This window comes from Archocentrus centrarchus, unplaced genomic scaffold, assembly GCF_007364275.1.
Source record: "Archocentrus centrarchus isolate MPI-CPG fArcCen1 unplaced genomic scaffold, fArcCen1 scaffold_27_ctg1, whole genome shotgun sequence".
Lineage (NCBI taxonomy): Eukaryota > Metazoa > Chordata > Actinopteri > Cichliformes > Cichlidae > Archocentrus > Archocentrus centrarchus.
The window spans coordinates 1,454,268-1,480,698 of record NW_022060257.1 but is presented as its reverse complement, the minus strand read 5'-3'; the positions used below and the strand labels follow the sequence as shown (position 1 = coordinate 1,480,698).

Genomic DNA, 26,431 nt, shown 5'->3' with positions numbered 1-26,431 from the left:
ATGCTGTACAATCACCCCACTCCAAAGACATTACAAGCAAGTTTTAAATTTCCACTTCAAGAAAAGTCACCCGATGAGCAGTCTTTACCTTTGACTCATTTTTCATCATCCTCTCCTGTCCTGCCTTTCTTCATCTGAGTGTCACATATTAATGTTTTTTCTTTCCCTGGAATATACACCAACTATGTGACAAACTGCCCAGAAATAGTTTGTGTGTTTACTGATAAATGTTGAGCTGTTTGAAAAGTTGCATTTAAAATGACCTGCCACTTAAAAAAAAAATTGCTTACTTTGTGCTTGCTTCTTTTCTGTAGCGCTAGCTGCATGCTGAAGTACTGCAATACTGATACTGAAGGAAAAAGGGAGGTTTTGAGGGTGTAAATGGGACTGTGGGTGTCATTATTTTGTTATTGCTAAGCAAGTATCTCCATGCTGTCAGCTAGAAGCAATGCCAGACTTTTCTGGCACAGCTTCACCTGCTTCCAAGGTGTATTGAGAAGAGCAAAAGTGTAAAGAGGCTGAAGCTTGAGCAATACTTGTAGTATGAAGAGCAACTTTATTGCTTTATCAATGCATTCTGGGCTGTAGACTTTATCAGGGTCATCAAAAAATATATTGCAGGCAGCACTTTAAATAGTACATGTGTTTGAGTAGAAAAATGTTTGTGGGAGAAAAAAAATTAAAAGAGCCTCATATTTATATCCATCAAATGTGTAGAAAAATTTGTAGTGGAAAATATTCACCCTGTCATATACAGCTAGCAAACATAAACAATTGAAAGTAATATTTTGCTAAATAAATGTATTAACAATTAAAGAATGAATTTGAAGAATGTGAAAATGGAGAATCTACAGAATCTACTCGGTGATTATGACCGTAACTTTGTATATAGCATGTTCATATAGAGCCTCTAACTGTTGCTGCTGTTTTTTACATATAGGTTTGCGTTTTTCTATCCTTCATATTTATATTTTAATTGAGTTTCTGGAACAAAACCGCTGGTAATCATGTATTCTGATTGTGATTGCTTATCGTGCCTATAGAGAGCGCTACATTTCCCCACCTCTCACTTTTTCTATCCAATCAGCAGAGGCGTAGTCGTGACGTTTTCAGTCATCTGGCGTTGGGGTGATTACGTGTAAAGTCTCTTGGAACATCTTTGGTGTAGCTCACTGACTAGCAATAGTTAGCATGCCAATTGAAACAGCGAGTTTATAGCTCATATTGGGGACTGCCGTTCTTTGAATGTTTGCAGAGGGAAAACATACAGTCATTTAACACCCGGAGTGATTTTTAATCGAAGTTAAAATGGTAAGAGAAGGCGACTCCAGTGTACGAGCAGTCAGCTAACATCACCCGGTGGTAATGTTAACTCTTATTGTTATGGTTGGAAGAGCTAGCTGGTTAGCTGCCTGTCAGAATAGGCTCTGAAAGCATAATTGTATTTCCCCCAATTTGTTGATCCCCACTTTGTTTTTGCAGCAATTTGCGACTAAACTCGTTCTTATTTTAGCTGTTAGTTTGAGTTTGGTAGGATACTGTGGAGCCAGGCCAAGAGAACAGATTTAGTTAGGAACTCTAGAGTCCGGGACAGGTGATTTGATAAATAACTATAAGATTTCACGGTTTTCTGTAAGATAAGCCCGTGTCTATTAATGACACAAACGTTTAAAGGGCTAGTGCACTTACAGCAGGAACTACACAGAAAGCTGTTGTCTCCTCAGAGTGTTGGAGCCATGCCGGCTTCTTTGCCCTGTCTGATGGACAAACAGGCTAAAAGTAAAAGTTTGTAAAATAATATCTAGGCAAACCTACCACATGATGCCAAAAACTGTGGATCTTGTTCTGGACTCATTACAGCAATGTACTCAAGCTTACTTCCTAAAAATGCATGCAGTCCCCATCTTAAACACCTACAATCCAAATAACAAACATGACCTATCCTCCTCTGTTATGTGCACATTCATCCTGTTGAACACTAAGCTTGTTCATGGATTTTTGATAACTGTCTCTTTTCTTTTTGTAGATGTAGCAGAATGGAAGTACTATTAGGAGCCTCTTTGAAGTGGTACTGCATAAGGACGTGGTGCTGTTTGAGCCAACAGAGCAAGGAACCTTAAACTCCATGCACCGGGTGAAGCTGCATACTTTCCAGAATCTGAATTGCACTCAAAAAGAGAAACTGAAAGAAGAATATGTTTGCCAAACTGAAAAAGAAAATTGCTGAGGAGGCGGCCACAGCACCTCGGACTGGTGTTCGCATACCCCGCACCATCAGCAAGGAATCCATCACTTCAGTGGGAGCAGATTCAGGGGATGACTTTGTAAGTTCTTTGGAATTTTCACTGTTTAGTAAGATAAAGTTTATTTAGGAGAATGAAACTTAAAAACTATCAGGAGACCTCATGTTAGAACTGCAGTGGAAAGCATTAAGAAAACAAAAATAATAAACACAAAAAAGAAGGTCCTGGGTTTTAATCCAGTCTGGGACCTATCTGTGGAGTCTGCATAAGTCCACACACGCATGAGTCTGGATTCTCTCTGGGTACTCCGGCTTCCTCTCACAGTCCAGAGACGTGTGGGGTTAGGTTACTGGCGATTCTGAATTGACCATAGAGCATGTGAGTGTGAATGGTTGTCTGTCTCTCTGTGTTAGCCTTGCGACAGACTGGTAACCTGTCCAGGTTGTACCCTTGCTCTCGTCCTCTGATAGCTGGCATAGACTAGCCCTGGTACTGGCCTTGTTCTTTCGCTTTGATGTGACAAGAAACGTTTGTTTCTGTGTGGCTCATTCAGTAACCATTTGAGTAGAAAAGCCAACATGTTTACAAAATAAATATTACTTCAACCTGCTCCCAGATCCTTGGTATCCTGGTTTGCATTAAATATTAGAAGACTATTAACAGAGGAGTTAATAGTCTTCTAACAGAGTTACTGACCACATCAGTAATGAAGGGAAATGCATTTAACCTTCTCTTGCTTTCTGCTTGTGGAATGAGATTTTTCTTCCCAGTTTTCTCACTTTGATTCTCATGCTTATCTTTTGGCTTCATATTGTCTTTCACTTTTTTTTTTCTGCCTTTTTTTGCTGTTCTATAGTAGTGCATTGAAAAGAATACATTCTAGTAGTAGACTTGCTTGTATTTTTGTAAAATGTCATTGTTTTGAACCTCTGCCTTTTGTTGATTTTCTTGTTTTTTGTGGTCATTTATTTCACACTTACCTCTTTTCAGGTTAGATTCAGCTGGTCTTATCTAATTCTCTTGTGGTTTTCAAGAACTGAACATTAGTCTGACCAGGATCACCCAGTTGATCTGTTATTTTATAAGCTGTTTACTGAGGACAGGCTCAAGGACTGCAGAATGTGGTATGGCATTGTCTTGCATAAATAAGCAAGGCCTTCCCTGAAAAAAGACATCCAGTATTAATGGTGCCTTCACAGATGTCTAAGATTGCTGTGCCATGTGCACTAATTGGCACTTTGGTAATTAAGATATCCCTAACATGGCATAGCAGCCTTCATAAGAAAATTGATGCATCTGAATGAAATATCTTGGAGCTTTTTCAGTCATATATAGTCATTTTTAGTAGCTCTAATCTATTTTTGGCCTGACATGTTTTTTTTTTTTTGTTTTGTTTACTTTAAAGAGGACAGATCTGAGAATTGGATCCTCAGATCGTGTTAAGTTCACACAACGCTTGTGATATGTTTGCAGATGCTTTGTGTTTTCTCCATACAAGGCAGTGCTGAAATATGAAGACAAGTAACCTCTGTAAGAGCTTCTCTGGCATCTCCTGTAAAGGCTGTGGTCCCATTGCATTTTTTTAACCTCTCTCTGGCTGGATAAAAGCCTTTTAGCACCTTTGTCCATCTCTGTCAGTAGATAAAGATGTAATCAGTATTTCATCTCTCTTCTGAGTGATGCTCACATAAGAATAAATTGAATTGATTATTTAAGCTTGTTAATCAAATCCATCTTGGTGTTAAAGCTCTGTTATTGGTTTTAACAGGAGGGTCTCATCTCTCACAGAGCAAGCTGGACTCCTGAGGCTCAGTTACACTTGGCTAAATAATTTAGTGATGTGGCTTTACAGCCAGCTGATCCGTGACATTGTGTTTTTGGGATGTAGTATAATACTAAGGGCAACAGTGGCCTTTAGACTCTGGAATACTCTTCCTCTTCCTCTGATATCTGTGGACTTGGTGGTCTCATTTAAAAATCAGTCAAACTCATAGTTTTTGTTTTTAGCACTTTGTGATATCTATCTTGAATGGTGCTTTTATAAGTAACATTTTACTTTACTTTTACTGTACACATGAACACAAAGGCAGTATCATGAATTCCTCTTGAAATGCACTCTGTTGGATTTCTTTTAATTTGTTACCTGTCTGATAAAGAAGAAAAGCAGGGAGTGATTTCATTGGAGAAGCTGAAACCGTAAAATATTTTGGACTTTTTCTTTATAAATGACTGAAAAGATTGGTACATCAGAATATTTGTGCAGAATAATAATTTTCTATTATTAGTCTAACCAATGAATTGGCCAGTTGCAGCTCTATAATGCTTTGTGTGTCATCTGTCTGTCTTTAGGCATCTGATGGCAGCAGCTCCAGGGATGACCTGCCCGCCCAGCTTCTCAGAAGAAATGATCAGATCCGGAAGCTGGAGGCCAAACTATCAGGTAGGACACGTAAGACCAAGGTTATGCAGCTGAAGTGTTGCAGTCTACAGCTTTCAGGAGAGATTAGAACAGAGTTACATTTAAACCCAAATGCACCCTGTACCAGTAATGCAGAAGGCTATAAGCAATATAGCCTACCTCTTAGGTATCCAAGAGTTGGGTACCTAACTCTCGGATAATCTGATAAAATCTAAATGATTTCAGTTTTATCTCACATAAGTTAGAAATGGTTGAGTTAAAGATGTAATTGTAGTGTTGATAATTATTATGCACTGCATAAGTTTACCTTAGCATTATAAATTATCTGTAAAAGTTTTTAAAAATCATTTAAAAGACACACATGATGAATAAAGGCATTTGAGCATTAGATGCATGACACAGGATTTTCAGTTTGACCAGGAGACACCACGGACCAAAAAGAGAATTATCTAGACAAACATATATTTAACTGGACTCTTTATGGTCTCTGTAATGAGTGTTCATGTCTGTGAGCCTCACAGCAGTAAAGTATATTGACTCAGTAAAAAGTCTATGCTTAATCCCATTTTAGTGAGCTAGCAAACAGGTTTGAGTAGCAGGTGGGTGGGGCTGCTGTGTGCCTGAGAGCTTGTTAAGTATATCGCCTCTCTGTGGCATCATACTAAGACTAGAAAAAACTGTCTGAAATTGAGTGTGTGAAGCCTGAGCTTTTCGCTCACAGGGATTCTGTGGTGACCTTAACATTTGACTTACATGACAAAAGATAAGGAAGAGCCTAATAGCCTCCTCTAAAGCAGGACAGGTGATTTCTCTGCCCTACATGCTGCAGCATAAAATTTCTTGTTAATGTCTCAGCATGAATATTATTGTTACCATTTAACTGAGTTGTTTTTCTGTTTTAAATACAGTGGGGAAAATAAGTATTTGATATACTTAAAAAAAAAAAAAATCCGGAAAACCACATTTTGTGATTTTTAAATAATTTGCATTTTATTGCATGAAATAAGTATTTCATGAGCTACCAGGGGCTCCATGCAAGATCTCACCTCGTAGGGTAAGGATGATTCTGAGAAAGGTCAGGAATCAGCCCAGAACTACACGGGGGGACCTGCTTAATGACCTGAAGAGAGGTGGGACTATGGTCTCAAAGATGACCGTTAGTAGCACACTATGCTGTCATGGATTAAAACCCTGCAGGGCATGCAAGGTCCCCCTACTCACGCCAGCAAATTTGATGTTCGCCAATGACCATCTAGATGATCCAGAGGAGGCATGGGAGAAGGTCATGTGGTCAGATGAGACCAAAATAGAGCTTTTTGGTGTCAACTCCACTCGCCGTGTTTGGGGGAAGGAGGATGAGTACAACCCCAAGAACACCATCCCAACCATCAAGCACGAGGATGGAAACATTATACTTTGGGGTGCTTTTCTGCAAACAGGATGACTGCACCGTATTGAAGGGAGGATGGATGGGACCATGTATTGTGACATTTTGGCCAATAACCTCCTTCCCTCAGTAAGAGCATTGAAGATGGGTTGTGGCTGGGTCTTCCAGCATGAGTGGCTCGATAAGAATCATTTCAAAGTCCTGGACTGGCCTAGCCAGTCTCCAGACCTCAACCCGATAGAAAATCTTTGGAGGGAGCTGAAACCTAATGTTGCCCAGCGACAGCCACAAAAATGAAAGATCTGGAGAATATCTGTGTGGGCCAGAAGTCAAGTCAAAAACTACAGGAAACATCTGACCTCTGTAATTGCAAATAAAGGTTTCTGTACCAAATATTAAGTTCTGTTTTTCTATTGTGAAATAATTATTTCATGCAAATTAATTATTTAAAAATCATACAATGTGATTTTCTGATTGTCTTTTACAGTTGAAGTGTATCTACGATAAAAATGACAGACCTCTCCATTCTTTGTAGGTGGGGAAAATTGCAAAATCGGCAATGTATCAAATACTTATTTTCCCCACTGTAACTATTTTTAGCTTCAGGGTGATTTTTCTTTCCTCTCTTCTCAGTATTAGGGCATCTCTTTCCTTTGCGTAGCTTTAATGACTTAAAACCCCCCTGAAAGGTTAAAGGTGGCACATTCTCACGCAGCCTTTAAACAAGTATGGTTTTCTCAGTTAAGAAAATCATTAGTATTTTACCTTCCATTATTTCTCAACCATGTTTTCCCTTTTGTTTTCCCCTCTCCTTCTGTTCACCTCCTCTCCTGCTTCTCTCTTGACTGTCATCTGCCTCTTCCTCCTTCTTTGTGTTTGTGTGGGTGTGTTTGGGTGTGTGTGTGTGTACTGTTGATACCCCAACCCATCACCCTACCTCCCAACACTAGACTACGCTGAGCAGCTACGAATTATGCAGAAGACCAAGGAGAAGCTTGAAATTGCATTAGAAAGGCATCAGGATTGTACGTACCTCTACTCTCCTCCCAATTAGCTTCCTTTCTGTCTCCTGTCTGTCAGCTGTACTAATCATTACCTGGCACATCATCACTTCCTCTCATGGAGATAGTTTTGGATTCCAGATGCTAATATCATGGGCTTTAGAGACTTGCTTTAGAAGCGCTTTTTTCTTTTAATTTCAAATTCCTTTTGCTTGCTTAAAAAAAACAAAACAACCCAAACTGGTTTATCCACTAATTAAAATATTTGACAAGAAATGTCAGAACCCCACCTCAGTGTCCAGTGTGTCTTGTCCAAGACAAGATGAATGTGTTTTTGTCTCAGTAGTAAGTGAATAATTGAGCAACACATTTCACAATAGAATTTTGTTTAGAGAGGAGGCTTCAGGAGTTTGGTCTGGGTGTAGCTGTGTAGCTTTTGGCAGATGCTGGAGCAAAGAGAGCTGTTGTACCTGATGTAATACAATCATGGCTAAATGTATCAGAATATGCCAATTTTGATATGTTCACACTCAAAGCCACAAGCAATAAACACAAACATTGGAAGAACCTAATACAAACAAGCTAGCTTACCATTTTTACCTGTTATTACATGAAGTTTAAACTTCACTTTTTGGTCGTCCATTTCAACAAACTGTGGCCATGCGGTCAGTTTCTTTAACTCAGTAAACACTGTTTTCAAATTACTGAGTCTGTCCCAGTCTGTCCCAGTTTCAGATTCTGTCTGCACCAGGGAAGTCTTTTATTTTCCAAGTAATATGGGACAAACACATGTAATCTGCTGGCTTGTGTGAATCTTTTGCTTTGAGTAAACTCCAACTTCACCATCCTGGGCTGCAGCCATTCATTTTATTCCTTGTTCTGCTCCGCAGCCTTAATGAGCTTGGTGTAGCAGCACATGAACCAATTTTCCACCTGCTGCAGGTTCTAGGTAGAGTGACCGTCATGTTCGCAGCAGAACAAAGAACTACTGACCCCAGCTTCTGTCCAAGATGGTAGACTTGGAATATGCTCCACAGTGGCAGGTAGTTGAATGATACTGAGGACCACCATAACAACAACATGGCCACCGATGAGTTGATATGGAAAAATATGAGATGGGAAGCAATGGAGTTGGCTTGCGGCAACTAAACATTCAGAGAGCAAAGTGATTTGAGAGCAGAGTGATTGTCCAAAGACAGATGATGCAAATCAAAACAAAATTTAGCACAAAAAAGTAATTAAATTTCTGTTTGGGGTTATTTTGTTATTTTGTGGGTTGAGCAGCAGAGTTGAGTATGTGGGTTACGCCCATGAAAAACTTCTCTGCCAGTGCCAAACAGCTTATTGGTTCTTGTTTGGTGTTGTTTATTGGATTGGATGATTGCTGGTTGATGAATGGGATGCCATCCCACAGTAGTGTGTGACCAAGCTGGTGACCATCGTGAGGAGGAGATGCCAGACTGTTGTGGCTGTGTATGGTTCTTCCACATGCTATTTCCATTATCCAATCCAAACAAGGGTCAATAGCAGAATAAGCTGTTTGGCGCTGGCAGAGAAGATTTGGCAGATTTTTTTCATGGACACAACCCACATACTCAACTCTGCTGCTCAGCCTACAAATGTGTTTTCTTTACTCAAACAGGCTTTCCAACAATATAAGGTTTATTGCCAAGAAGCATTGTTACAACAAGAAATAAGTGACCAAACACAAATTTTCTTACTTTATGTGCTAAGTTTAGGAGGTTGGGAAAGATTTGAAAACACCAGGATGTCTGTTCTTCCTCACAAATTAATGGATTAGTCATGAGAGACTAGTGATGTCAAACTTTCCTCCTTGTGAAAGTAACACTGGCACTTGTGTGACAAATGAGGAATTAGATGAGACCTTACTGGGCCATCCAGTCAGCAACAGCCCTAATGTCTTGGAGTGAATTTTTGATAACATATTTAACTCCTAAGAGGATAACCATTTTTCATGTTAGGCACTCCAATGCCAAACGGCTCAAAATATCAACTTTTCTCTCAGTTCTCCAAAAACTTCTTGATTTAAAACCCCACAACTGTCTCTCTGGCACCCCTCCCTGCTTACTTCATAGTTTTATCTTGTAGTAATGTAGATAGAATTGCTGCTCTAAGAATAGTTTGTCTTGTCTTCTATCTTGTACTATTGTATTATTGTGAGTTGTATTGTACTCTGCAGTTTCTAGGGGCTTTTAGTCTAGATTGCTTCATGTCTTCAGGATGGATTTGTTTTCTTCTGCACAGCTATTGTGATAGTAGCTTTACTATCTTTCTGTTTCTGTCAGTTGCCATGCATTGCTTTTCTCTGCCTGTTTTTGTTTCTGGGATGAACACACTTATTAAACCGACTCGCAACTTTTCACAGCTACTAACGGTGCCACTATCTGTTCTATTTAACATTTATGTTCTCTTTGGTTGCGTACAAACTTTTCTGTGTGCTTTCCATCTTTCCCTTTCTTTTTTCTGTCTCACTTTCACTACTCAGCATCGATAAAAAAACTTCAGGAACAGAATGACTCTCATCAGGCCAGCAGAGCCAAAAATGGCAGAGGGGATGGCTTTAGCGTTAGAAAAGAAAGATCAGGTAAGGATACATTCTGTCTCACTTATTGTATAGTGCTGATTTATTCTATATTCTTTTAACATTTTCTATTCTTCCCTTTCAGGAGTGGATGGACAAAATGGCCAGTTTAGAGAAAGTAAGTTTAATCTCTTGTAAAACGTGTAGAACAAGGACAAACAACTTGTAAGAATTGAAGATCTTAAAATAATTGTCCATGTCAAACGTGGAAGGATTATAGACTGTATATAAAACAGGGGCTTGGTTTCCAGGTTTTAAAAGTGAAGCCAGTACAGGAGTACCTTAAGCCTGCACTCTTTCTCATGGCCAGCAGGGGCAACTTCTCATCTCAAATAGGAAAAAGAATTCTAGTTGTATAGAAGTCCATGGGAAAATGGGCCTTAGCTCCTTTCCCCTTTGACCTGAGTAAACTAACCCGTCCTTGATGAATTTATGGGCTTAATTGCTAGTTTCAAGTGATACTGAAGACAACAGGATGCTAATTTTGTCCCCATCAGTGTTCAAAAGGATATTAAAGTGGAGAAGGCTTTAGGGTTTTTATTGACAAGTCACTATTGTATGTGCAGTGTTCACTGGTTTCCTTGTTAGATCTGCCCTATGAGCACAAACCTAGTATCAAGAAACTGAGATGGAGACAGTGAAAACTCCATGGTTGTGACCTATATCATCAAACAAGGGAGAGTGAGGTCCCCAGGCTGCATACACTGGCACACAGACTGATAGTCTGGAGCATTGTTCAACTGTGAGAGCAACTCATGTAAGGGGAATTTTGAACTTCTGGGTGGATCTTTATCCAGTTGAACTGACTATACACAGACTGGAGACTTCACCCTAAGGCAATGAAGCAGGTGTGGCTCTGGTTTGGTCAGGTGATTGTGGATGTTCATGCATCATGCTCAGTGCCCTGTATTTTTCTCCCTGCACAGTCAAAGAGGACTGAGGTAGTGGATGTGCTGGCTCACGAGTCACTGAGGACACTCCTTTTTGCATATCCTCCAGTGGCCCTAATTCCTTTAACTTTGGCCAGAGTGAAGGAAAGAGGTCCCTCTGTCATCTAGGCAGCCCCATACTGGCCAGGAAAGCAGTGGCTGATGGATTTTTTATTTTTTTTATTTTTTAAAGCTGCTCTGCGGCTATTCACTCAATATTCCATCCCACCTAGAGAGGCTAGCTTATGGGCCTGGCCCGTGAGTGGTTCAACATGCGCATAAGTGGCATGTGCTTGAAAACTGGTGCTTAGAATCATAGACCAGCCCATTTCAGTGCTTCGTGGCAATGATTCTGTCATTGTAGGGGTGGCTGTAGCTCAGGAAGTAGAGCACGTCACCTACTGATTGGAAGGTCGGCGGTTTGATTCCTGGCTGCTCCGGGCTGTATGCCAAAGTATCCTTGGGCAAGATACTGAACCCAAGTTGCTCTTTGACGCAAGCGTCGGAGTATGAATGTGTGTGACTTTTAGACAGTAAGCACGTAAATTAGTTACTCATGGAAGTGCTTGTATGAATGGGTAAATGTGTTGTATAAGTGCTTTGAGTGCTCAGAGTAGAAAAGTGTTATATAAGAACTAGTCCATTTAGTATTTCTTCAGTATTTCTTTTGCTGATTGAAAAGAGTAAGGCCTTCTTCACCTTCAAGGTGTACATAAGGTCATAGGCACATGTCTTATAGAACAGCCTGCCCTTTATCCATCCCCTTTCATGTCTGAGGAGCAACAGCGGTTGCTTATCTTGTGTCCAGTCCATGAACTGCAGATTTACATGGACAGGACTCAGGGTTTTGGACAGGGTGACCAGGTATTTGTGTCCTCGGCTAAACCACACATATAAGAGAGCCTGTGTCTAAACGGTGTCTTTTACACTGGATAGCAGGAGCTATTACCCTTGCTTATCCTAGTAGGGCTCTTCAGCCTCCTGCTGGTCTGTGGGCACATTCTAACAGGGGCCTGGCAGCCTCATGAGCTCTCTTTAAGGGCGTTTCCATCCAAGAGGTGTGCATAGCTGCTCGCTGGGCCTTGCCCCACACAAGTTTTTACGAGTTAGACGTTAGAGTTCCTAAGTTTGTGCATTCAGTCCATAGTGCAGGTTCTTCTTAGGTGGAAGCGCCACCCCTGTGAAATGCTGTTGGGGACAGTTGCCTTAACAGGCATGTCATGGCAGTCTGGGAGTGAATATATCTTCCATAATGAGATGTGAAACAAATGCTATGAAAGAAAACCTAAGGTTATGAATATAACCCCAGTTCTCTGATTAGCATGCGTGAGTGTCTTACCAGACCACCCTCCTTGCTGTGAAAGCGAGGAAGAGGTGCACTTGTTTTGAATGACACCTGACTCTGTATCAGCCTATTATGTAGGTGGGCCCTAGCCCATCCTGCCTTGAGTGTTGCTTAGCCAGCCTATAGGGGCTGGTGTAATGGTATTTGAGCTTCTGATGAAGTCACACAGGAGGTGTTCCGCATAGTGAGATACTCACTCATGCTAATCAGAGAGCTCGGGTCATATCCATAACCTCAAGATTCTTGCCACCTGAATAAATCCAATAAATGGTGCATGTGAACAACGGCATGTTTACAACAATAGTGTGTTTGTTTAGGAGAAGGCTGCCCTCTCAGCTCGGCTAGAGGAGATGAAGGAACAGAGCTTAGCACTCTTTCAAAAAGGGACGACCTGGATGAACTGGAGGGCTTTCAGCAGCAGGAGCTTGCTAAAGTTAAACACATGGTGCGTACATGTGGAGTGCCAGCTTCTTCCTAACATTTTGCGATTAAGGAAAAAGAATTGTAGTCAATTATTTTCCTTTGGTTTGAAAGTAGTGCATTCTTTGTACCTCTGTGCAGGACTGGAAAGTCTGTACCTGTGTTTGAAAGCACGTTTTGGTGTAGTATGATGATTGGATTTTGTTTATCAGTTGCTGAGGAAGGAGGAACTGCTGAGCCAGCGGGAGCAGGAGCTTCAGCAAAAGGAGGCTGAAATTCAGTCAGCAAAAACGAGGACTGTCTGAAGACTCGTGGGAAACTCCAGACTCTGGAACAGGAGCATGAGGAGAGCTGCAGACTCAACTCAGAGCTGGAGATAGAGCGGTAAGGAAAAATCTTTTTTTTGTTTTTTTTGGGTTTTTTTTGGCTTTGCAGAGGGAGTTACAAATTAACATTAAGAATTTCAACATTCAGTCACTTGCTCTAGAATTGAGCTTGGATTGTTGTTGGACTGTGACTTTTCCGAATGAACACTATAATTGAAAGAGCATTTTATTGGATCCATGCAGAGAAGAGCTGCTGCTGCTCAGAGAGGAGGCCGACAAGAAGATCAGCGAGCTGGAGGGACGATGCCAGGAGCTGCAGTCAGTCATCCAGCAGGTCTCTGAAGACTTCCAGAAGGTCAGCGCTGAGCACAGACTGGACATCCTGTCACTCTACAACACTGCTCATTCACTGATTGATTGTTAACTTTGTTGTTTTTCAGTCACAGAATATGGTTTCAACTTTAGAGAAGTCCTTCCATGAATTACAGACTGAACATGATGCTCTGAAGTTGCAACTGCAAAAGGTCAGAACATGAAGAATAATAAAAATACAATGCCCTGCAGCTAAAGATTGACAATCTGCATCTAATTGGGCTTAAATAAAATTGTCTACATTGTCAGGCCCTCTGCATTTTGTTTCATACCTCTCCTAATATGATTCTATTCATTTTTTCCCCTCAATTATTCCACAGTGAAAAAGCAAAAGAGCACTGTTTTTTATTACTTCTCAAGACATGATTAGGAATGATTAGGATTAGGAAAGGTACACACTTATCTTTATAAGGTGTCAGAGTTGATGGTGAAAATGAAACCATGAAGCCAAGAAGCGATTGTCTGCAGACGTTTGTGAAAGGATTGTAAAATCTGCAGACAGATAGAAAAAAACATTCTACTACCGTACCTTGCATGTCCTCAGCAGGACAGTAGGCTCTTGTCATCCTCGAAGTGTTGGAACCAGCAATAGTTTTTCCTGTATCTGTTCGCCTAGCCAAAAGAATAGTAAATTCCTTTGTGAAGATGGGAGAACAGTGTTAGCATATCAGTCTGCCAGTCAGACCTTACAGTGGAGAAACCAGATAGAAGCCATTCTTTGCTCAAAGTGACAGGGCAGTTCGCTCAAAGGCACCTGAAGTTTCTCTATGAGAGGCAAAATCTTCTGGCCTGATGAAAGAAAGGTTCAACTGTTTGGCGAACAATTCCCAACAGTATGTGTGGCATAAACCTGAGCATGATTGCTGATACCCATTTGTAAAGTCAAACATAGTAGTGACCACATGATGCAGTGGGGTTGTATATCTGTCACACAAACTAGGAGGGCATAGGGATGACTCTGGGAAACCTCTGAAGATTCCAAGAAGATTTCCGGCTGTTTATTGCTGCTAAAGATACTTTGACAAATTATTTTATTTTTAACAAAATTCACAAAACACTCAAAAACCTGTTCTTCTTTTTGCAGCATACATGATTGAAGGAAAAAAAAATCTAGTCCTCTTTAACATGAGTCTGAAAGAACAACAATGTGGAAGGAAGACTCAGTGTGTTAGTTTTTGTTGTCAGAAAACATAAATGGATCACATTACAGATTGTTCCAGATGTTTCAAATGCCATTTCAGTATTGGGGGAAAAAACCCACAAATAAGCCTGGTTTTAAAATAAAGTCTTAAAGTTTTTGTTTTCAAGGATGTGCTTATTCACTGTCTGTCTTCAGGCTGCCGTGACGGAAGAGGACAAGGAGCGCTTGTTGGTGGACCTTCAGAAGAAAGTAACATCCTTGGAGAGACGGCTGCAGGGGAACCTGAGCCAGGATGAGCACCTACAGGAGCTTCTGCAGGAGGTTAAGAACACACACCCCAGGTTTAAGTTTAGGACAGTAATGGCTGAGTGTTTAGCTGTTTTTTTTTTTTTTTTTTTATTTTATTTATTTATTTTTTTAATTTTCTTTCAGAATGAACTCATGGTAGATGAGTTTGGTATGGTTCTCAATTGATATACTCACTTTTGGAGAGGAGTCCAGTCTGTTGTGTTTTATTGGCCCACAGATAATGATCATGGAATGTCTTTATAGTCGGACATCATAATAATCTTTAAGAAAAGAAGGAGAAGCAGAAACACCTATTTATTATTTTTGTTTATCTTTTCAGAAGTCCAGCTTAGAGCAAAGTCTGGAAGAGGTGCGAGCAGAGCTGCTGGCTGTCAGGACAAACCATGCTGAGACTGTCAGCTCTCTGGAGGCACAGGTAAAACAGCACATTGATATAAGGTAGAGAATATTATATGGGGCCAATCTGCAAACCTCATAGATGTAATGTCTGGTAGTGAATTAAGAACAGTGCCTGATGAGGTAGTCAGTGTGTATTAGTTTATAGGGTGTAAGCTGTATAAAGTGTTAACCACTGATCAGTTCACACGAACAAAAACATTGAGATAAAAAAGTAAATGGAGACAAAAGTTGAAGCTGTAGGCCATTAATCAGATTACATTATTAAAATAGATGTAGGCTTTAATTTCTTTTTGAATGTGACCTAAATTTATATTTCTGTTTTTTAATAATTAACATCACTATTTTTGTTTTGAGCTAAAAAGCTCAATGTTAGCGATTTTAGCTTTGTGTGAGTTTTTCTTGCTTTTTGTTTTCCTGCTTTGGTTATTAAGTTACTGAGTACCAGTCGAAAGATGGGACATTTTATGTGATCACCCATGGCATCGGGCAGCATCCATTGAAGTGTCTGCTCAATAACTTGAATCGTTCAGCTTACACTTACCAAACTTTGTTTTTGTTAAGTATTTTTCATGTCCACTTCATATCTTACAAATGGTTTGAAGGATTTGATGAAACCTTGCACGATTATTCTCCACATCAAGACATTATGCAGAGATGAACTCCTGGAGGCACAGGGTTAATACAGTGCGACTGGCGTATTTTGCCCTGCTAGGCGGTGCTCCTGTTTTCTGTTACTTTCATTTGGATTGCCAACCACTCTTTTAATTTGTTGTATCTTAATTTTAATCTGAAATGTTCACTATGCGCTTTATACAGCATGTCTCCTTCACCCATTCACGCACACATTCATAAAAGCACTTTCTATGTCCAAAAGCTTTCTATCTAACATTCACACACACACAGTCACACTCTGATGAATGCATTGGAAGCAACTTGGGGTTCAGTATCTTGCCAGGCATACTTTGGCATGCAGACTGAAGCAGCCTGGGGTCAAGCCACCAACCCTCTGCCTGCTAAGCTACAGCCACCCCAACAGACGCTGAACAGACTGTTATTTAAAAAAAATAAATCAATTCTAAATGTGTGACCTCTAAATTTTTGTTACTGTAGGTATCCAGGATGAGCTCTGCTATTACTGAGCTGCAGACTCTTCTGCGACACAAAGATGACTCTCCAGGGCCTACAGAGAGAGAACAGACACACAAGTAGCTGTGAGACACGAGACACCCTGCTCTAAGAAATTATACATGAGGAAACGCACTTCTAGTTGCTTGATTGATGGGCTGCCCAAGGATTCTAAGCTGAGATTGGAAAGTCACATTGTTTTTGATGATAAAGCGTCATGGAACATTCATTCATATCATATTGATTGCATTTCTGTTTCAGATCGCTAATCTGGAGCAGCAGGTGCTAGAGAGTAGTGAGAGGCTGAGCAGTGCAGAGCAGCAGATCACAGAGAAACAGCAGCCACATGGATAACTGGTGAGCATCACTTGCAGTCAGAGCACATAATAAGCTTTTTCCCCAACAGAAATAAGCCTGATCTTTCCTGTTGTGGCTGACAGAGAAAATAATTTAATGTTGAACCTACACGATAACTTTTGGTTGAAAGATCTTTCAAGCCAGAATCCCCTGCCAGTATACCTGTCAGGAAAAGAGAACAGTTGGGTCACAAACTTTAAGCATTTAGATTGATCATTGTTGGTTAGTTTTGAGTAAGAAAACTTCAAGTGATCTTGCACTTCTCGATTTTTTGTAACTTGGTGCGTTTGTGTTGCTGCAGCTGTGTTGAAGACACGAGTGTACAAATGTGTTGGTTTTTACTGCTGTTTTTAATGTATATCAATACAGAAGCTCAGAGATTACAGGTGATACAGAGGGAGATGTTGCAACAGTTGGAAAAGATGAGACTTTGTAAAAAAAAAAAAAAAAAAAAAAAAAAAACCTGACAATTTCTTTGCTTCCGGTTTCGACAACTTCATCTCGTATACCAGCACTGAAGTGGAGGTTTTGTCTCTAGTTGCGACACCTATCGTTCAGGAGAATACTGCAGCGGCTACCTGGACCATAGTGGGGAGCATAAATGAATGTGGCTGTGTGATGATGTTACTGGGGTGCGTGAAGCGACTAACATGGCCAGTATATTGGGGTCTTAATGTGTGGCTTTTGTCTTTCATGATATTGTTCTGATATTAGGAAAACAGTATCACTTACAAAGAAGTAAAATATTTAAAGCAAACTTTAAACTCTTTTTATCTCGACATATATTGTTAACATTGTACCGTCTGTTGAAAATATATTGTCAGCTTCTGGCCTCCTGCAGTCGCATGCATAATAATTTGTGTAATCTGTTTTAATTCCGCACCTATTTGTAACACACAGAGAAATCAAAAACACAGTAAACTGTTATTAAAGACTGACATTTGTGTGTGCTCAATTATTTGTTTTTTTTGCTAAAACATGGACTTTTAGTGTGGTTAGAGTGAAGGTAAAGAATTTTAAATGTATGTCTAAACATGCTTTTTCCTGTGTTTTCAGCAGGGAGAGTGGAGTGCAGAGAAAGCCTTTCTGGATCAGCAGGTGTCTTTGTTAGGCAGCAGAGTCAGGAGAAGCAAGCCGGCTGGAGGACTGCATCGCCTCTTTACAGAAAGACAAACAGACACTACAGAGCAGGCTGGTATGTTCTCGTTTCAGTTCTCTTTATTTGATTGGACTGATTTTTATGCAATATTATAACAACACATTCACTCAGGGTTGAATATGTTGTTAAAAACACTGTGGCACACATGGGTCTCCAAAGCTTTCTAAAGTAGGCAGCCCAGTACAGCCATGACAAAAATGGATGTAGCATTTCTGTGCTTCATTTTACTGAATCATGTTTAGCAGGATTGCAGCAGAGAATCTTCAGAATAGCTCATCACTCACTGCTGTGTGGCTGTCATTTGCTCTCATTTTGACTGTGTGACAGTAGAGTTTTCACTCTGGTCTGAAAAACAGGATGAGACACTATTGGCATCTGACATTTTGTCCTTAAACTTGTATAGTGAATATGATGTTTTCCATATGGAATTTCCAAAATAGAGCCTTTGGCCCAAAGGATTAATGAGTATTGTTATGGGGTGTGCGTGCGCGTGTGGTGTTGTGTGCGCTCATGTACATGACTGGTAGGCTGATCTGGACAAGCAGATGGATGAGGCGGACTCCCTTCTGAAGCAGCGAACAGAAGAACTGGAGCAGTGCAGGGTAAAGACCACAACACACTGTTAATTTTTTCAGGATACATACATATATTTAATTTAAACAAAAAAAATAACCAAAATGAAAACCACTGGAACCAAAAGCTGAACAACTGAAAAAGTTCACTCCAGAAAAAAAAGGGCAACTGTAACAAAGAATCCAAAAACCAACAACAACAAAAATCTACAGCAACAACTGTTTCAGCTCATTTGTTAGCTCCACATCCTTTCCTAATGGAAGGGTTAACATCATTTGTCTTTTTAACTGAGTAATATGATTGATGTTTTATTTATTTATTTTTACAGTGCTATTAGGTTTTAGAATTTAATTTAACTTTATTTTTTTATTATAATTATCATCTTCTGGATGTAGACATAGTTTATTTATTTGTGACATCATGCAGATTTTAATCATATATTAATAATGCAGCTTTTCAACTTGGTCAGAGTATAAAGAAAACTTAAAAAATGTATTTTACTTTATGGGCTATTGAAGAAAGCGGAGTGTAGCCCTCATTCTTGGCCTGTGTGTGTTTTCCCAGGCGGAGCTGAATAGCCGGCAGACGGTGAGCACGGAAATCGCCAAAGCTCTGGAAGAAACCAGGCGACAGAAGGAGGGGCTGCAAACACAGGTCTGTGGATAAACCACAGCCTGCAGTGTTCAGAAACAGGAAGTCAATAGCTAAAAAAGGGCTCCTGCAGCTAATGTAGTAACTCCTTTTGGACTTTACCTGTACATCACTGGACCTTACCTTTGTGTGTATTGTTTAATGAAAAGTGTTTGCCTGTGCTTGATGTCAGGTTGCAGAGCTGAGCACAGCTCTACAGAGCTCACAGCAGGAAGTGTCCACTGTCACTGAGAAGCTGGCACTCAGAGAGGATGACATCAAAACACTCCAGAATGGTACACACGTGCACTGTGAATCCTTTAAAAGATGTTACTGTGCTTTTAATACCCAGAATAGATTAAAGCTCCAACGCTACTTGAGTATGTAGAACAGCCTTATTGTTTGACTGTCACGTTTTGGCTTGTGGGTGTTCTTCACGGTGGTCGGGACCACAAACATATTAACTAAACATATTAGCTAAATATAAAGTTGCTGGATCTTTACCTCCTCAGACTTTGAAAGTGGGTAACAAGAACAAAACAGAAATCTCTGCTGTTTCTGCTGATCACAAGTTAAAGCCTGTGGTTCTCAAACTGTAGAGTGCTGCTCACTGGTGGGGCATGAACAGCCAGTTAAAAAATACAGTGTAAAAATAAAAAAGATGAACTGAGTTAAAACTAAGTCTATTGGATTCTTTTTTTTTTTTTTTAAAGCAGCTTGCACACATGTAACATGAAGATAGGTATTAGATATTAATTCTACCATTTTATTCAAATGGTACGATTGAAAGAATCCTGTGAAAATAAGAAAGTGGTTTTGGCCAATTTTGGTCCACTCCCTGCTCTAGAACCTTTGTCTCAAAAATGATGTGTTTGTGTTGCAGAGGTGCAGAGTCGACAGGCGTCCCTGGTCGAGGTGCAGGAGGAGGCTGAGCGTCTGAGAGCCCAGCTGGAGCAGATGGAGCTGACAAAAACTCCCAATTCACCAGCCTTAAGGAAGAGCTGCTGGGCCAGACTCAGCAGTTAGATAGCTGCCAAGCTCGGGTCAGCACCTACACACTCTCACACTTGTATGGAAGTAGTGCACAGTGAACATGTTCAAAGCTGTGTTTTATGAAGTGGGTGGTTGGTGTCACTGGTGTGGCGGTATTAGGTTTTCGTGCGTTCATACATCCATTCTCATGAATTCAGAATTTCTTCTTAAGCTGGAACAGTTTAAGTACTTAATGTACACTGAATAATAGTCCGTGTGTGGACTGTCCAGATCTCATACCTGGAGGTGGAGGTGGAAACCCTGACTGAACAGCTTCACAGTCACAGTGTGGTGTGTGAGGAGGAGCAGAATGGCAGTGTGACTGTGGACGACCTGGATCACCTCCAGAAAGTCAACAGAGAGCTGGAGCAGCAGCTCAGTGACAAGAACAGGGTCAGCCACTTTATTTATTTATTTTTTTTATAATTCATATTTGATTGTTTCTTATAGCTTTTAATGAAATAGTAATATCAGCTCCAGGTAGATGTTCTTGAGATATATCCATAAAAGCAGGTACACCCATCTCCACACATAAAACTCCACTGATACCTTTTGCAGACCATAAAGCAGTTGCAGCAGAGACTGGCAGAGCTGAAGAGACTCTGCAGAAAGAACTGGTAAGAGAGTGAATCTCAATATGGTGTTAGTGGAGCAGCATGTCTACCTGCAGAAGATGGATCTGTCTTGTTTCTTGTAACTAGACAAAAAAAAAAATATTCTGGAGGAGCATCTTTCCTTTTTCTTCTCCTGTTCAGGTTTATTGTCATGCTGAATTTGCTATAAATGTAAATTCAGTTATAGCTATAGGTGTTTGAATGATATTTGTTGCTTCCATGTCTGACAAGTGAAACCAATGAGGAAGTGCCTCTTTTTGAAGGCCAGCAGGGAGCAACCCCTCTAATCTCTATTTTTTTTTTTTTACAGTAAACACAATTCACTTTTCCCATCAGTGCTTTTGGGCAAGCTTTTGATATGATCAGATTTAAGGTGCCTTAGTAAGTGTGCTCCCTCTTTGCTGCTTGCAGCTGTATTTATTTATTTACTGTAGCTTTAAAACATATTTTTTCCCAAGTGTAAAAAAACTGTATCTGTCATGGACTGGGCTATACTGAATTGTGCAGAGGCTAATATTCTGCCAGCTTACTGAGTGTAAATATAGATGAATGTGACACTGTATGTGCCCTTCTCTCTTCGTACGCTGTAGAAATTAAAACCTGAGTCAGAAGCTGAGGGGAAAGAAAAGCCACCAGAAAACAGAGCAGACAAACCAGAGAGAGTGTCTCCAGACCCTGCACCTGCGCCCACCCCGAGCCCCCCGACCTCCAACACCACAGTGACCAACACCTCCGACCTCAACGATTCACGAGAATCAACTTTGAGTATCTCAAGCATGTCGTCCTCAAGTTCATGTCCTCCAGAGAGGCTGAGGTATCTACATTATGTGGCTCTGCATAATCTGGCTTGTGTTGACTGCATGACAGAGCCTGATCTATGGTCCACACTCAGACTGAAGGTGTGCTCTTGTTTTGCTCTGATCAGGCGTATCAGCTCCTACGAGCTGTATCTGTGCTGCTGAACTTCACTCGTGAGGAAAGAGGACATGCTGAAGGCAACTCTGGAGTACAAGGTTGGTGTAATTCAGAGTTCTTCTAAAGGGATAGAACCCAAAACAAACATTCAAAAAGCAAATCAAATAACAAATGGAAAATATATAAAACTATAAAAAAAAAAAAAAAGTGTGTCCAAACTTTTGACTGGTACTGTATGAAGTTTGTGGTGGTTACTGTGGTTTGCCTTGTAGAGCAGACCAGCCTCTTGACACAGCCAAATTCAACAAATGTTTATTATAATGCCTTCACCTGTAACTGTAAATGCTACGTGCCACACTCACTTGCACATTGCAGAATTGCAGTGATAGTGAACAGTTCTGATAATGAACTGGTGAAATTCTCAGCCTGGTGCAGCACCAGGTGATCAGCCCCTGGCTAAAACACTGCTTCTTATTCTCTCTGACAGTAGCCTCATCTCTGTGCTTGGCTTGCTAGACCTCAGTGCAGCATTCAATATTTTGACCATAATATTTTATTACAGAGATTAGAGCATGCTATAGGTATTAAAGCTGCAGTGGTTTGAATCATATTTATCTAACAGACTGCAGCTTGTTCATGTAAATGGGAGTCTTCTTTCACACAATAAGGTTAATTATGGAGTTCCACAGGGTTCTGTGCTAGGACCAATATTTACATTATAAATTATTATTGGATGGCATGGCAGACATTTTCATGCTAAGCAGATGATATTTGGCTTTATTTATTCATGGGAGCCAGATGACACACATCAGTACTACAGGAATATCTTAGAGACATAAAGACTGGATGACCTCTGATTTCCTGCTTCTAAATTAGATAAAACTGAGGTTATTGTACTCGGCCCTACAATCTTAGAAACATGGTGTCAACCAGATACTTACTCTGAGGGCATTACCTGAAAAACTAGTCAGCGTTTATTACTTCTAGTTTGGATTATGGTACTCAGTACTATCAGGTTGTCCTAAAAGCTCCCTGAAAAACCTTCAGTTGATCCAAAATGCTGCAGTAAGAGCACTGACAGGGGATTGGAAAGTGAGAGCATATTTCTCCCATATTGGTTTCTCTTCATTGGCTTTAGAATCTTTTTCCTCACATAGAATCAGGTCCTATCTTATCTTAAAGACCTCATAGTATCATATCACCAATAGAGCACTTCGCTCTCAGGCTCGTGGCTCACTTGTGGTTCCTAGGATACTTAGAGTAGAATGGGAGGCAGAGCCTTCAGCTTTCAGGCCCCTCTTCTGTGGAACCAGCTCCCAGCTTGGATTCAGGAGACAGACACCCTCTCTTTTTTTAAGATTAAGCTTAAAATTTTCCTTTTTGATTAAGCTTGTAGTTGGGGCTGGCTCAGTTGACCTTGAACCATCCCTTATCACTGCAATAGGCCTAGGCTGCTGGATGCACCGAGTGTTTCTTTTCATTCACTTCCTTTTGCTCTGCTTATACACCTGCATTTAATCATTAGTTATTATTAATCTCTGGCTCTCTTCCACAGTGTGTCTTTTGTCCTGTCTCCCTCCCCTCACCCCCAACCAGTCACAGCAGATGGCTGCCTCTCCCTGAGCCTGGTTCTGCTGGAGGTTTCTCTTCCTGTTAAAAGGGAGTTTTTCCTGCCCGCTTGTCACCAAGTGGGGTTTTTCTGTATTATTGTAGGGTCTTTACCTTACAATATAAAGCACCTTGAGGTGACTGTTGTTGTTATTTGGTGCTATATAAATGAAATTGAATTGAATGATTGCTATGTCATTTGTGTTCTAGATGTCCTGGTTTGGATCGAAGCCTTCTCCAAAGGGAATAATCCGACCTTCAATCTCAGGCAGTTCAACTCATTGGAGCTGATTGAGCAGCAGAAAGAGCTGAAGTGATGGACAGAACGAAAAGAGACCACATCTGAAGGGAAACAGTCCTTCCTGCGTAGCTTCCCATCACTGAGCAGGATTCAAGCTTTAAACTTTGACCAGCTTCACAGTTTTTTCTATGGCTCTGTGGGAGGGTCTGTTGGGGGCTGCACATTATTATTTAGGGATGAAGTCTTACTCATAATCAGTTGGTGATTTTTAAAATGACATTTTTGATCAAGCAACCTAATTCTTCTTCAATCATAGGACACTAATCTGATGTTTCTTATCAGCCAAAAGTGAGCTACCATACAAGAAAAGAAACATCAGAAAGAAGCAACACATTGATGTAATTGTTATTTTTAGGGACCGGCTCATTTCTGTCCTTTGGTTGGAACAAACATCAGCGTGACTTAATGTGACCCTCTTCACTGGACAGATTATAGCTTTTGGTTGCTGAAGGATCCTTTAGCTTGTTGGTTATCACTTTATTTTAAATCACAGAGGGCTTATTTAATGAAAATGTGTCACTTTACTAACTTGTACAGAAAACTGAAGCTGCCTTGGCTTTAGTATTAATGAGAGTTTATTTAATAGAATATAAATTGTTCACACTGGTGTCAAAGGACCAAAATTGTCTACATTAGCCATTCCTAAACTCAAGAATACCACAGCCCATTTAGGAATCTGAAAATGATCTGTGGCCCACACAAACCTTTGATTTCATCTTTGGTCCCTGAGTATAGTTAATCACTGGAGTACTTTGTATCACTTCTTTTTGATTAGTGGATTAATTTTGCTTTTCTGGGGATTCACTTATTGATGTTGATCTTCCATTAACTGCTTTTCTTTTGGTGATGACGTATTTGGTCAATTACAATTTCCCAGCAATCAAGAGAAATAAAACGGATCCAGATCAAAAATTGGTGATTCAATAAAGAATCACTCTAGTTTTGAATTCATCATTTTTATGGTGACCATTTTAATGGTTTAATGACCTCCCATGGTCCAGCTCCAGTACCCACTTTGCTGACTAAGGGGCTGTAGCCCACATGTTGGGAATCACTGATCTACAATCAAGGGAATCCTAGCTGGAATTAATGTCCAATAGGACCACCATAATCCAGAAATTTCCTAAGTGACAATGCTGACATTTCTCCAACCACAATAAATAGTGAAATGTAGTCTCTTACTTTGTCCCAAATGTCTTTGTATTGTATTGGAAAAGATATTTAAGTTCAACTGAGGTTGGGATGCGCTATCATGTAATACCAATATGTGCCACAGTGTGGTGCAGTGAATCAGTTTAACCTTTATTTAACAGGCAAAAGAACACATTCTTATTTGCAATGGCAGCCTGGGAAAGGACAAAGGAAAAGGAGGAATGTGGGATAGGGCTAAAAGGAAACAAACAGTTAAAAGAACGACGGACACATCTAAAAGCCTTTCAGCACACCCAGTAGTAAAGTGTTACACCTTTTGATAAATTTACAGTCACAAAAAGTGCACACAAAATCCTGCTGAATTAGGCAGATGGTGATAACCACAAATCAACTCCAATATCTCCCCCCTCTCCCAAGCACCACCTCATTCAGTCCTTGAACACCAGTGTGATCGATATGGCCTGTATATTAATGCAACTGGAGCAGTTGTCAGAAGTTTACATACATGCATCATGGGGCTAAATGTCATGGTAATTTTGAGCTTTTTAATGATTTCATATCTTTGAACTTTTTTTTTTGGGCCTTTATTTGATAGTGTTTGCAGTGGAGAAAGACAGGAGAAGACGCGTAGTAAATGCGACTAGGTCGGGACTTGAACCTGCACTGTCTGCACCGCCGCACGGCATATGTGGTCGCCCACTCAACCGCGAGGCACCCGGGCAGTGCGGGGGGGGGGTCCAAGGAAGTCATTGAAGATCTAAGAAGGAGAATTGTAGCTTTAACCAAGATGTGAAGATGCTTTGCAGCTGTTTCTAAAACAACTGCAGATTCCAATATCATCAGTTCAGACAACTGTACATAAGTACAGGTTATTCAGATGTGTCACCACTTTGCCAAGGTCTGGAAGAAGATCCAACATGCATTAAGTTCTGAGGCTGTTTTGCTTCCAGTGGCGCTGGTACATTGCACAAAGTGGGTGGAATAATGGAGGAGGAGGGCTGCCTCCAAATTCATCAACTTCACCTCAGGTCAACAGCTAGATTAGTTGAAACTTGAACACAATTGGGTGTTCCAATGGACAGTGATCCCAAACATACTACTGAGAACTGGTTTTGGAATGGATAAGGCAGGCTAACATAATCCCCGACCTCAAATCTTGAAAATTTGTGGACTAAACTTAATGCCAGGAAACCAACCAACCAATTTTAATGAACTCTACCAATTCTGCTAAGAAGAGTGGTCAGAAATCCAGCCAGAAGCTTGTTGATGGCTACCAAAAGCCTCTAGTCATGGTGCGACTTGCTAAGAGACATTTAATCAAATATTAGTGGAGGTGTATGTATAGTTTTGACCCTGTGTGGATTAGAAAAAATCCTAAATAATTTCAAACTTGTGCCACCTAATTCTTGTTTTTTAAAGTTACCAAAGATGTGTGCTGTATAATCATTTCACCCTGGACAAAGAAATCATTAAGAGCCCCACATTATGGTAACATTCACGCCCATGATGAGCGTATGTAAACGTCTGACCACAACTGTATGTGAAAAAATAAGTAAATGCTCTGTAAATTACTGAAGGACATGTTCTGCCTTCACCTGCCTTTGCTAATGTAAATCAAAGTACATTCCACTTGGCTGTTTATATATAGAAATCTGTACATACTGTATGCATTGAGAACTTTATAAAACAGTGGATGTTAACGGTTTGATGTGATCAATTTGTAGTATTTATCATCATCATAAACCTGAGCCCATTCAGGTTTCTGCCTGAGCTTTTCACACTGCTCATCACTATCTCTAGTCCTGAGTATGATGTCAGTCATATCATGTGATTTGAAATTTTATCTGTTGAGTTTGTATATAGGGAAGCAAGAGGATATCTTTGAATGCAGATTTATTGTCATGTTTTATTAAAGAAAGGTAGCAGACTGATTGTAGTCGCTGACACTCCATCAGCTTATATACTGTCTCTATGAGAATTGAAGAAACAGTGAATGCACTTTTGAACCTCATTGATTTTGTTGTGTTAAACACTGAAAAAGTTTTGCTTTTTTGCTTTTTATGACGGCTGCC

At 40.3% G+C, this 26,431-nt stretch overlaps 1 protein-coding gene across 1 annotated transcript; it reads left to right on the top strand.

Annotated features, from left to right (window-relative positions):
* Nucleotides 1-1,146: 1,146 nt before the first annotated feature.
* Nucleotides 1,147-26,287, top strand: LOC115776210 (golgin subfamily A member 1). The gene is given in 34 exon segments (XM_030723809.1): nt 1,147-1,311; nt 2,027-2,324; nt 4,593-4,683; nt 7,000-7,074; nt 9,557-9,609; nt 9,611-9,655; nt 9,738-9,770; nt 12,244-12,301; nt 12,304-12,371; nt 12,559-12,636; nt 12,639-12,730; nt 12,916-13,027; nt 13,113-13,196; nt 14,381-14,506; nt 14,814-14,909; nt 16,004-16,061; nt 16,064-16,098; nt 16,280-16,375; nt 17,432-17,483; nt 17,486-17,503; nt 17,506-17,570; nt 18,062-18,136; nt 18,672-18,761; nt 18,931-19,033; nt 19,621-19,698; nt 19,701-19,780; nt 20,001-20,162; nt 20,328-20,364; nt 20,367-20,386; nt 20,974-21,136; nt 21,139-21,197; nt 21,309-21,362; nt 21,364-21,396; nt 23,117-26,287. Coding segments are annotated over 33 exon segments (2,499 nt in total). The 5' UTR covers nt 1,147-1,311; nt 2,027-2,195; the 3' UTR covers nt 23,198-26,287.
* The last annotated feature ends 144 nt before the right edge of the window (nt 26,288-26,431 follow it).